The sequence below is a fragment of the Octodon degus genome, unplaced genomic scaffold, assembly GCF_000260255.1.
Source record: "Octodon degus isolate 3935 unplaced genomic scaffold, OctDeg1.0 scaffold00032, whole genome shotgun sequence".
NCBI lineage: Eukaryota > Metazoa > Chordata > Mammalia > Rodentia > Octodontidae > Octodon > Octodon degus.
In genome coordinates this window covers 13,823,524-13,836,901 of record NW_004524608.1, presented here as the reverse complement: position 1 = coordinate 13,836,901, position 13,378 = coordinate 13,823,524, and the positions used below count along the sequence as shown (strand labels likewise).

Here is a 13,378-nt window from a genome sequence, read left to right as displayed (position 1 = left end):
CCAAAGACTAGAGCATTTTATTCAAGGCTAGTATCTGTTATTCTTGTATAATAAATATACTGTCCTTTTTGATACCAAGAGTAGTATATAAAAAAGAAGAGAGAATTAAGATTTGTATAATTAATAAATCTCTTGCAGTTTTAAGATATCCATTTGGATGGGAGTACTATAGGAAAAGTTGAGTTGAAAAGTCTGTCCAGCCTCTACGTGCTTGCTCTGTCAATCCGAACAAAAATTTCTGTGAACTTAAATGCAAAATGTCTTCAGACAAAATTGAGTGTTATAACCTCCAAATTCTTCTCCTGGTCTGAAAGTCCAAATCATGTATATTTTTAGGTTTGAGAATCATGAATTTTGATTATCAAAAAGGGCTAATTCATTAAAGACATGGTTCTTAAATTCTTCACAGAAAGGGTGAATAAATAAGGATATTTTGAATTTTTTGAAAGGGAAAATTTATTAGAGTTGTTAACAAGTCTAGTACCAAAATTACCTAGATTTGAATTTTAACTCCATCACTATACAGCAGTGTGATCTTGTGTTAATTTCTATAAACCTCAATTTTCCAAACATCACATATAAATGAAGTTAATAATTTTGGTAACACTCACAGATGTTATTATCTCGTGAATAAATGCATGTCCCGCACTTAAAACAATGGCCAACAAACAATAAAAAGGCTCTAAAGTGTTATCTAATGATTATGATGCCTAATAATAATGCTGAGAATACAATAACAACCAAGAGACAGGATATTATGTTCTAACATAGCATTTTCCATGCTGGGATAATTCTAGAATATAAAACAATGGTCATTTAATTATTAGAATTCTACTGGTCATGAAACTATAGAAATATAAAATCAAAAGTTAGGAAAAATAAAGAAAGAAATTTTCTTCAGAATGGCTCAGGTGGTTGGGGTAAGTGGTGCATGTCTCTAAGTCCAGACAATAATAAGGCTGAGGAAGGAGAATTAAGAATATGAGACTAGCCTGTGCAAGTTCAGGAGACCATGTCTGCAAAGAAAAGTAAATGAGGGGACAGAAATACCTTAGTGGTAGACTGTTTCTCAGTTTGATCCTAAGTATCACAAAAAAGTGATTCTGGTATTACTTTAATAAAAAATTACTTTCATATAATTCATTAAGAATTGCAGAGAAAAATAATTCTTTCTTTTTAATGATGGAATCACCTTATATTGCATAAGCTAGCCTTAAATTACTGGGGACAAGTGATCCTCCTAGCTCAGCCTTCCAAGTAGCTGAGTCTACAGGCACACACTACCATATCAGGATCAAAAATGATTCTTTAGGGCTAGTGACAAAGCTCAGCAGCATAAGCACCTGCCTGGCAAGTACAAGGTATTGAGTTTGATCCCCAGTATAAAACAAAACAAAACAAAACAAAACAAAACAAAACAAAACAAAACAAAACAAAACAAAACAAAACAAAAAACAGGAAAAGAAAAAATTCCTTAGAAAGGAATTTTACACTTCGAGGTTATAAATACTAGGACTGCAAAGATAAATTACTTCAAGAACATAACTGATATTAAAAGGGCATTCACTTTTAGAAAAGTATATACAACTTGTCATAATGAAATGTATTTATCCCTGTTTATTCCTAAAACATTAGATGTAGGCAAGGGAATAGAATGACATGATTGTATTATCAAAAATAATCTGTATATATGAACATAAAATCAGAGAAAAATTTTTTTGGTGTTACAGAATCACCCCCAAAATTAAGAAATATAGCAAGGCTATATAACAGCTGTCTTTGTGCTAGGAATCAAATCCAGGGTTTCGCATATGCTAAGCAAGGATATGCTCTATCATTCCTTTAGCCTCACACTTCTAATACTAAAATTCTTGTACAAGTAATTTTTAACTCACCCGTTTTGATCGCAATTCACTGGTCAAAGAACTAGATTCTTCAGAGGTATTTTTATTCCCTGCTTTAAGTACATCAGGAGAAGGAACTATGAGTTTCATATAAGGTTCCTTTTTGGCTTGATTTACCAAAGATAAAGGTTTCACATTGGACACCAATCCCGTAGACTGTATTACACTGGTGTGTTTGTTCACAGATTCCTCCTTTGCCTGAGAGCTTTGGAAAATAAATGGAAGCTGCTGTGATAAAACCTGAGGCTGCTTCTGCTGGGATTGGAATGAAGAGTGAGTCTGGGATTCAGACACAAGAGGTAATGGCTGGTGAATTCTTTTTTCCTGGGTTTTTTCAGTTGCTTTCTGTCCATCTGCTTTTGGGTCTGAAATACCATGTAATAGCACCTGGAAAAAAAATGTAAAAGACAAGTTCTTAATATTTATGAAGAATATTAAGCAATAAATCTTGGATAAAAAACTGCTTTTTAAAATTCTAAAAATTCTTAAAGAGGAAAAACAATGACAACAATGACATACAATGTCAAAACAAGATACTAGGAAATTAACAATGCCTATTTAACTTGCATATTGTTACCTCCAAAGTAGCTGCTCAGATTTCAAGACATTGGCACACAAAATTAATCAAACAATATAAGCACAAAACATTCCTTTCAATGAACTAACAGAAATTAGTAGCGCAATTATCTTAGCTATCTTGTGTGTATACACACACACACACAAATATATATATTTCCCCTTTCTTTTCTTCCAGTTGTTCTTTCTTTTAAAGCAGTTTCTTTCCCTTTCACAATAACTATTATTTATTTTGGATCTTATTTACTCTTTCAATGTCTTTTTTTTTAAATAAAATATTTCAATTCCTATGTTTATTGCAGCACTACTTACAATAGCAAAGATATGAAATCAATCTGTTTATAACTAAATGAATAAAAAAAAGTGTGGTACGTATATATGGTATACCTCTCAGCCATAAAAAGGATGAAATCCTGTCATTCAAAACAACATGGATAAAGCTAGAGGACATTGCACCAAATGCAATAAACCAAGAACAGAAATCTAAACACTGTATAATTTCATACACATGAGGCATGTAGAAAACTAATCTATCATTTGAATAAAATTATGGTTATATTAAAGAGTAGGGACAGCAGGGTAGAGGATGATCAGTGGGTATGATATTATAGTTAGAATAAGTTCTGGTGTTCTATTGCACATTATCATGACTAGAGCTCACAATAATTTAGTGGACATTTCAACAAAGCTAGAATAAAGGATTCCAAATTATCTCACCAAAGAAATGACAAATTTTTAAAGCGTAAATATTCTAACTGTCATGGATTGATTGAGTACAGCAAAATGTATACATATAACAAAATATAATATTTACCCCCATAATTGTTTATGTATTAAATGTCAAAAATAAACTAGTTTTCACTTTAAGACATACTAGCTTACCTAGGATGGCAAAAAGCTGAGGACAATGAGCTTTTATATGGTACTAGTGGAAAGAAACTTGGATAATTTCTTAACAGTGTGAAAAAAATTATATATATTTTTATTTTATAAAGAAAATAAAAATACTAAAACAATTAACTAAAAACAATACAGAATTTCACTTAACAAAAAACAGGAATTCACTAATGGTTGTCACATAGCTCTTGTTATTTTATTTTATTTTATTTTTTTTGTGGAACTGGGGATTGAACTCAGGCCCTTGTGCTTGCCAGGCAAGTGCTTATTCTACTGAGTCATCTCCCTGGCTCCCACACTGCACATTGTTGTCTTCAAACTCCTCAGATTACCAGATGTAAGAATGCAAAACTGATCAAAAATTTTAAAAAATTGAAAAGAAAAAAGTTTCCTATACATGTAGACAATATTATGTTTACAGATGGAAGTCTGACATTTGATTTATGAGCATGGTCTCTAATTGTATCCATTTACCTATAAAAGCCTCAAGTTTATCTTTCTCCATAGCTTAGTATGCCATTTTATAATACCACATCTTTTTTATCTATTCCTTTATTGATGGGCATTTGGGTTGTTTCCAAGATTAACTATTACAAATTGTGCTGCTATAAACATGGCTGTACATCTCTTGCCACAGTATGTTTTTATTTTTATTTTTTTAATGTATTTGGTACAGGGTCTCACTATGCAGCTCAGACTTAAAGTGATCCTCTTGCTTTCAGCTTCCCCAGTGCTGGGATTGTAGGTCTATGACACCATGCTCAGACTTGGTGGCTGGCTCAGCGCTTATGGGGGCCAGCACTACATGTGGTGCAAGGATTTGAACCCTGGTTCTGTGCTTGCCTAAGCAGACACTTAGTTCACTGAGCTATCTTTCCAGCCCAATGTTTTTAATTCTTAATGGGAGATACTCAACAGGGAAATAGCTGGGTCAAGTGGGACCTCTAATCTTAGTTTTTGAGGAATTTCCAGAGATTGTACAAATCTACATTCCTACCAACAGTGGAAAACAGTTCCTTTTTCCCCACAGTGCTGCCAACATTTGTTATTGTTTTCTTGATGATTGCCATTCTTTCTGGAGTGACACAGAATCTAAGTATTGTTTTAATTTGCATTTATTTTATTTTTTGTTTTTTAATGTATTTGGTACAGGATCAGACTTATAGCGATTCTCCTGTTTTCAGCCTCCCCAGTGCTGGGATTACAGACATGTACCACACACCTGGTCTTGGTGGCTGGAACAATGTGCCTGGAGGTAGGGCTGGCACTGTGGTGCTGGCGATTGAACCCCAGTCCCTGTGCTTGCCTAAACAGGCGCTTAGTCTGCTGAGCTATGTCCCTGGCCCTAATCTGCATTTCTTGAATGACCAATAATGTTGGACATTTTTCAAATATTTATTTCCTGTTTGTTTTGTTTTGCTTGTTTTGTATTTTAGGGAAGGGTGTATAGGGTGTTCAGGGTCTCTCTACTAGATCTGACTCTTAAGTGATCCTCCTGTTTACAGCTTCCCAAGAGCTGGTATTACAGGCAGGTGTCACCACACCCAGTCTCAACTGCTTTCTTGGTGTGCTCCCAGGGAAGGCGGGGAGAGGGGGAACAGCAGGCCCCAGGGATCAGAACCCCAGGCCCTCACGCCTCCTTGCAGGCGTTTTTTAATCCGCTGAACTATTTGGCTGGCCTTATTTGCCATTTGTATTCTTCATCTGAGAAGTGTATATTCATCTCATATACCCATTTTTGGATTGAGTCTTAGAATTTAGGAGATTTAAAACTTTTTTTTTTTTTTTTTTAAGTTCTACGTATCTTTTAGATAGAAGTCTTTTCTCTGAGGGACAGCTGGCTGTAATTTTTTCCCAATTTGTGGGGTAGTTTTTTCCACTCTGTTAGTGATTTCTTTTGAAATAAAAAAAAACATTTTAATAAGATGAGATCCCAGTTGTTGATTCTTTTAAGTACTTCCTTTGTATTTTGGTTTTTGTTCATGAACTCTCTGCCTATCCTTGTCTTCAAGATTTCTACTTACTTTCTGTTCCAGCAGACTGACTGTTTCTGTTTTAATATAAAGATCTTTGATCTATTTTAATTTTAGTGCATGGTGATAGAGATGGGTCTAATTTTAGCCTTCAGCATGTGGAAAGCCAGTCTTTCCACCACTATTTATTAAAGAGGATTTCTTCCAGTGAACACGTTTGGCTCCTCTGTCAAAGATAACATGACTGTGTGTTTGTAGTTGTGTTTGCATCTTCTAATCTGTTTCACTGATCCACAGGTCTGTTTTCTTTCTGCTACTGCTATGCTGATTTTATCACAGTAGCTTTCTAGTATAGTTTCAAGTCAGGGATTGTGAAGCCTCCTGCCTTGCCTTTGTTGCCTAGGATTGCTTTAGCTGTTCTAGGTCTCTTCTAGTTCCAGATGAATTTTAGGAAAGTTTTCTTTAGATCTTTGAGTTATGCTAATGGTATTTTGATTGAGATGGCATTAAATCTGTATAACAGTTTTGGAAGTACAGCCACTTTCACAATGTTGGTTCTTCCTATCCACAAGCAAGGTATATCTGTCTATTTTCTTTCATCTTTCTTCGATCTTCTTTTGTGGAGTACTATAATTTTCAATGTACAGATCTTTTACTTCCTTTGTTAGATTGATTCCTAAGCATTTCATTTTTCTGAATGCTACTGTGAAGGGTGAAAAATACTTTAAAAAGTGCTCCTGCTGACTTAACATACACAGTATAAAGCTAACAAAAAATATACTAAACCTGTTTTTATGAACATATTCTACTTTTTGTGTTCAACAGAAAGATTTCAAAGTGATTAACTTTAAAGCTAGAGACTCTGAGTGTCAAGATGAACTAGTTAATTTGTAAATATGAATAATATTTGGATACTGTTCACAAAACTATACCTGGTTGTTACTTTTATGTTGTGCTTCACTCTCTGAATCAGAATCATCATCTTCACTTTCTTCAATACTTTGATCTTCTTCCTCTTCATCTTCTTCTAGATCATCGGAATCACTACTACTAATGCCTTCACTTGAGGTGTCTGATGATGTGCCTGAATCACTATCACTGTTGCTAGAACTTTCCATAGCCTTCTTCCTTGGTTTCTGGATAAAGACAAGATATTTGGCAATGTTTTTTTTTTTTTAAATCAAATTTCAATAAAGGAGATATGGTCTTTGTAATTTTCAAATTTGAGAAGTTATTTTAGGAAAAAGAAAAGTCAACATATCATGAGGTCAATTATTTAACAAAATAACCAAATAACTTATCTGACAGAAGTCTTTAGCAACAAGTATAAACTCTTTCCTATCTAGAGCACGGAAATTGTCAATGTAGTATATTAGTTCTATCCATATTCTTTCTATCTTTCAAATTATAAGACCTTTAAAAAGTTCATAGTTCATATGTTGAAATTATATATATTTAGCTTTAGTCTTCTTTATATGCAGAAATAGCAAATAGCCAAAAATGTGATATAATGTGCTAAACGCATTTTTTTAGGTACCTGTGTATAAATGTACAAGAAAAGAGTAGTTAGTCTTCAGTAACTTTCGTTCTAGTTATGATGGAGGGAGTGGCACCCACAGGTTTAACTTAGAAGAATCTAATTCCATAGCACAGCAAGTACTTTAGAGAAGATAAAATAGGTAGTAAAAGATTTATGGACTGCTTTAGTTACCACAAAATAACTTAATGGTTTATGTCAAAAAAGATGGAAAAATATACAACAGGAGAAATACAGATTTCTGTAATATTTAAGACTCTAAAAAAATACAAAACAATAATACCAGAAAAGAACAACACAAAAAAATACTGGACAAAGAAAATTGAAAGCTGGCAGAAAAGATAAAAGTCTCAGAAAGGGGAAGTTTGATGTTTAAACAATAGATATGTAGTGGATAAAATGAGGAAAATTTATGAAATGATACAATAACAAATTTAAGTTATTTAGGAGCATTTCAATAACATTTCCTGATGAGACAATGAAATACTAAAGCATCAATAAATTACAGAAGTTTCAGTCTTTACAAAAATACAGACTTTCTTGGCTATCAGGGTTTGGAAAAATGAAAGAGTAATATACTTCTATAACAGGAAGCCAAGCTGAAAACACAGTTACAGATTGCAAATCTATACTTTTTTTTTTTTTTTTTAGATAGGGTCTTACCCTGCAGTGTGCGCTAGCCTTGAACTCATTATGTAGAGTAGGATGGCCTCAAATGAATGGCAATCCTCCTGCCTCAGCCTCCCCCATGCTGAGATTACAGACACACACCACCATAACCAGCTCAAATCTATACTTTTTCATGCCTTCTGAAAATTAATTTACCTAACATAAATTGCTCTAATTAGAATCATTCCTCCTATTACATTCTGCTTGCAGTGACTCTCTGATAACTGCTCCCAGGTAGCCTATGTCTTCTTCACAAACATACCCTTCAACAAGTAGACTAATAGTCACTGTTATTCCCTGAAGTATCTCCCTCACTTAAGTCAGACAGGCATAGGAGAGTAATATGAAAATTTAGATGTAGTTTGTAAGGTAGAGAATAAAGGTTAAAGTGCCTGCTTTGGCTCAATCCCAGGTGCACTGTGCCAGCCCTGCTCCCTGAGTGCGCTAAGATGGCAACTGAGACTGGGTGTGGTGGTGTGCATCTATAATCCCAGTACTTGGGAGGCTGAAAATAGGAGAATCACTGTGAGTCAGATCTGTGTAGTGAGACCCTATAGACCCTGTACTGAAATACACAAAAAAAGAGAATAAAGGAAAATAATGAATTAATGTTAAGCCTACCATTTATTTGGCAGAAGAATAGCTCCTTCTTTGCAATCAATATGTCACAGATTATTTAGCAGAAGTTATTACTTTTAGAAGGGGCTAGGAAAAGAAAGGAATGAGGAAGCTATAGAGTGATTTAGCACAGAAAAACAAACTATTTTAGTGCCCAAGTAATTGGTCTATAATTTTTAGATCAGATTACTGGATCCCACTTCTAAATAAGACTTAAGAATCACTATTCACAAACTGTGATTCAAATGCACATGGTTACTACAAAGCATATTTTTATAGCATGCAAAGGAGTACTAAAAATGGAGGACACAAGTTTGCATGTTAGAGGAAAAATAGGTAAAAAAGCACCAATTTATTTCCTTGGTCTCCACAAAGAGAGGACATCAAAATTAGCTGAAGAAGAATTTTTCAAACTATGCCTGAAGAGAGCAAATAAAGCAATTTTAAAGAACTTTTAATATTGAAAAATATTAGGTCAAAACTTGTAAGATTGTTTTTCTCTAGTTCAAAAGTCTTTCATCTCTATTTTTCTTAATCCATTACCAGAAAAACCAAAGATGCTGAACCATCCAAAATTATTTATAATGTCATTTTTTTTGGGAGGGGGTGCAGGAGATCAAACTTGGGACGTTACGCCTGCCAGGCAAGCACTATACCACTGAGCTATATTCCCAGCCCCATTAAGTTCTAGTATGCCTCACTTTTTTGCTTTTTATTTTTTTATTTTTTCGTATTTTCTTTGCGGAACCAGAGATTGAACTCAGGCCGTTGCACTTGCCAGGGAAGTGCTTATTCCACTGAGCCATCTCCCCAGCCCCACCTCACTTTAAAAGCCAATCTCTTTAAAGCATTACTTTCACTTTGCTTCTACAGACATTAGTATGGTACCTTGGAATCCATATCTTTACATTATTAAACAAGGGCTTTAAGTTTTAACACATGCTCCTGGTAAAAGATTTTTACTTTAACCAGTACTAATTCTATTTAGTAATGTTAATATAAGTTCCTCATTAGAGCCAATGATAGGGATTGTTTCATATTCATCTTTGCAAGTTTTGCACAATGTCTTGAACTTGTGGAAGCAGGGAATATTTTAGATTTTAGGCTTTACTAGCTTCTAACACTACTTCTAACAGATGCAATAGTGAGAAGTTTAAAAGTGTGGCACTTAACTTTAGAAATACATATAAGGCCTGGAGATATAGCTCAGTGGAAGAGTACTTGGTTAGCATGCATGAGGCTAAGCAACCTCTAGTATCACCAAAAAACCAGAAATACATATAAAAACATATAAAGTGATATGATGGCTGAGATTTACTTCAAAACTGTGGGTGTCAAAAACAGGTAATATTTCATTCAGTGTCTGGCAAACAGAAGTTGGTTGGCAGGAGCTCAGAGGCGGGAGCTTGCTGATTATACCAATGTGAAGATGCTTGGAAGCAAAGCATAAAGGAGAAGAACTAAGTGTAACTAAAAAGCAAGGGATTGAGAATACGACCCAGAAACTGTCTTTGGGAGGAAAAATCAAGAGTCTTTTATCTTGTTTGCTTAAGTGCTCAGTGGCATAGACTGAAGTGGAAACAATGTTCATTTAGGGGCCCAAGTATAACATGGTTGAATTTTTGTAATGCGTACCATTAAGATTCTTAGAGTGAATCTTGTATATGCTTGTGCTATACTTTAGAGAATAAATGTCTTTTATTGAGAAGGGAACTGAAACATCTAAAGGAAGTACCCTTATGAAATATACTCGGCAAAATGAAATAAAACATCTTTATATCTTTTCTGTTTTTGCACAGTGGGGATCAAACCCTAAGCTTATAGCATACTAGCAAGTACTCTCATGGAGCTACAACCCAGGTGAGAAAAATTTGATAAAATGATAACTTATAGCTCCAAACGGAAGCCTATGAGACATGTTATTCAGGTTTAAAGTTCAGAACAACGGCATCTGGATGCAGTTCCTACTTACATCTTGAAATTCTTGCTATTGTATATCAGAAACTTGCGATATTATAGTGACAGGGACAGGTCACCAATGTTTGACTCTTCCACTGGAAAACCAGGCCTTGAAAGCTGTCTTCACATAATGTGGAAGTAAGACAAGTATAATTGTCTTTGTTTTCAAAATATTTGCAACTGATGCCAAGGCTTTAGTTCAACATAAGCCAAGATCTCTCACTGAAGGAGAAATTACATATGGAAGTAGATCAAATGCACTGACATGAGTGATCCAATATATAAAATGTTAAAAGATGTAGCTGAAGGGTCTCAGCTTGGAAAAACTGAAACATGAACTTAATGCTGGCCTAACTTTTATAAAGTTGAGATGTCAGATTTTCCTTGGCATGAGGTGGAAAGGGGATGCAAATGCTTGGAGAGATCCAAATGCTAGAGTGAATTTAATTGGTGATCTACACACTCTACACATCTGATATAATTTGGCAGCAGACAAGATCTAGCCAGAAGCAGAAATCACATTAACAACTGGAATAGGGAAATGTTAATATAAAGAAGTACGAAGGAGCCAGGATTGGTAATGAAGGCCTATAATCCCAGAAGTCAGAGGTCACACACTGAGCCAGCCTAAACAACTCAGTGAGACTTTGTCTGACAATTTAAAACAATACAAAGGGCTGGGGATGTAGCTCAGTGTGAAGGTCTGGGTTCAAATCCCAGAAAAAGGAAAAACAAAGAAAAAGTTATTAATTAGTAACAGAAGAATAACTGTTGAGTGGGATGAAGAGACCTTGAAAGTATGTGGGGACAACTGATGTAGATAGTATCCACTTTCTGTAGGGTTGCAATAGAGTATTGAAATAAAGATAACTTTGGGAGAGGCCTATTTTCCTCCAATCCCCATTCATTCAAGGATAGCTTTAGTTGGACAGGATGTGACTACTGCACACTGAATGGCAGAGCTGCTCAAGATACAATAAGTCAAAACTGGCACACAGGAAACATTACCTGGCACGGTGCCAGAAGAATTTGGCTGGGAGCTTGCCAGCTATAGTGCCAGTAAAATTAGCTAGGAAGCCACACATTAGTTTCCTGGCAAAACTTACTCAGAAGCTGCTTCCTGGGATGCCCATGAAACTCACTACATAGCATGTACCCCTAGGTCTCCTGCCTACCACTGGAGCTTCCGTTCAACACCATCATAGAAACCATCAGCTAGTAAGGAACCCACCCACTGACAAGACATAGCATAAAAGAAGAAATTACTTGAACCAGAAACAAAAGTCTTTCCCCACCAGGATCCTTGATTAGCACGGTCTAACCATGTGTCAAACAGCAATGAACAAAAGAATGAAATTAGGACTCAAAGCAATAAATTGATAATTTATATAAAGATATAGATGAAAAATTGATCATCCTATGCTAAGTGTCAAATCAGCAGAAATGGGCACACAGAATTATTCTGTATGCTTTGAATACTTTAAATTTCCCAAAAAATGGGTTGGGGCTTCCTGTGTTTGTTTTTCTTCCTACAACATAGGTTTTGTAGTAGACCTGCTTCACTTCAAAACCTTGTTCAGTTACTTATTGGCTAATTATTTTGGTGTTCTGTTTACTGTTTTGTAATAACAACAGCTACCTCATTTTGGGTATACAAAATATGAAATTGGTATTATATACAAAACAATTAGAGCAGAGGTTGTATATAGGAAGTTCTCAATAAATTTTAGCTACTGGAGCTAGAAGTATTGCTAAGTAGTAAGGTTCAACTTCTAAACACACAAAATGTTTTAAGTCTATTATTATTATTTAATACTATATTATTTATTATAGCACAGATGGCTTTACTTTTTAAAGATACTTAAAATACTATATCACACCATAAAATTACACATCTGTAAAAATAGGATGTTTTGTGCATAGGAAATCAACTTGTTAATTCTGTTTTTCAGTTTAAAAAATTTTTGAGGTACTAGAGATTAAACCCAGGGGTTTTGCACTAAGATACATCCTCAGCCCTTTTTATTTTTGTGTTTTCAGTAAAGGTCTCACTAATTTGCAAAGTTGCTCAGACTGTGCTTGAATTGCGGATCATTCTGCCTCAGCCCTCTAGCATGCCAGGATTATACTCTACTCAGCTAGATTCTGGTGGTTTGACATTAAAAATTATATATGTAAAATATATATTTAAGTGAGAACTAACATTTATAGCTCATTTAAATACGTATTTTACATCTCATTTAAATGTATCATTTATCCTTTAAAGAATAATTTACCTTATCTTTGATTTTGTCAGCTCTAGAATCCAAAGACTGATTTTTGCTCTGCTCCTGATTACATTTTCGATTTCCTCCACCTGAGCTTGTACTTTTAGTTTGTCCCATGGAATTTGAAGCAGTAGTGGATAGTACTGAAGTGTTGACACCAATTACAGATGTGCTGTTTCCATTAATTGACCCATTTACACCTTGAAAATAAAAATACAAAATATAATGGAATGTTACAGTTATAAAAATGAATGAAGTACTAATATATGTATAATACGAATAAAACTCAGAAACATGTTTAAAGAAAGAAGCTAGAACCCAATAGTCACTCTCATATAATTCCATATATATCAAATATTCACAAAAGATACATGCTGAGAGACAGCATAAACTTGTGGTTCCTAGGGTTTGTTTGGGGGAAAAGGAGACAGAGAACATCTGTTTAATGTGCATGAGATTTCCTTTTGGAGTGATGAAATATTTTGGAACAAAGCAGAGATGTGGCAGCTATATTACATGGATTGAATTTTTACTTTAAGACTAACATTATGTGAATTATACTTCAATTAAAAATATGTTTAGAAAGATAATTAAATGCTAATATTTTTCCAAAAACACTTACTCAAGTTAAAAAGAATAGTAAGTTTTTTAAAATGCTTCTATAATTTCTGAAAGAGATTCTAATAGTTATAAATTGCTGAAATATTAATGATCATTTGAAAGAAAAACAGAATACTAGTAATATGAGTTTCAATGAAGTTAATGTTTAGCTACAGAAGAAGTAACATGTTGGTTGATTGGAGAGATAATAAGATACAGAAGCAAAAGCACCAGAATTAGTTTCAAGTCCTGATTAAACTACATTAAATGCAATCATTATTTTCCTGAACAACTATCTAATCTTGGCTGCAAAATAAGGATACTTTCAATCTCAAAGAATTATTAGAAGAATGAAGCAAGATTCCATTAAAAGTTACA

At 34.3% G+C, this 13,378-nt stretch overlaps 1 protein-coding gene across 1 annotated transcript in view; it reads right to left on the bottom strand.

The window, feature by feature from the left end:
• Baz2b (bromodomain adjacent to zinc finger domain 2B) overlaps positions 1-13,378 on the bottom strand; it is a 338,801-nt gene that overhangs the window by 134,774 nt on the left and 190,649 nt on the right. Inside the window, exons 5-7 of the mRNA XM_023713794.1 lie at positions 12,410-12,600; positions 6,283-6,486; positions 1,896-2,291 (exon numbers count right to left, since the gene is read on the bottom strand). Of these exons, the coding sequence (XP_023569562.1) occupies positions 1,896-2,291; positions 6,283-6,486; positions 12,410-12,600 (791 nt within the window). The remainder of the gene's footprint in view (positions 1-1,895; positions 2,292-6,282; positions 6,487-12,409; positions 12,601-13,378) is intronic.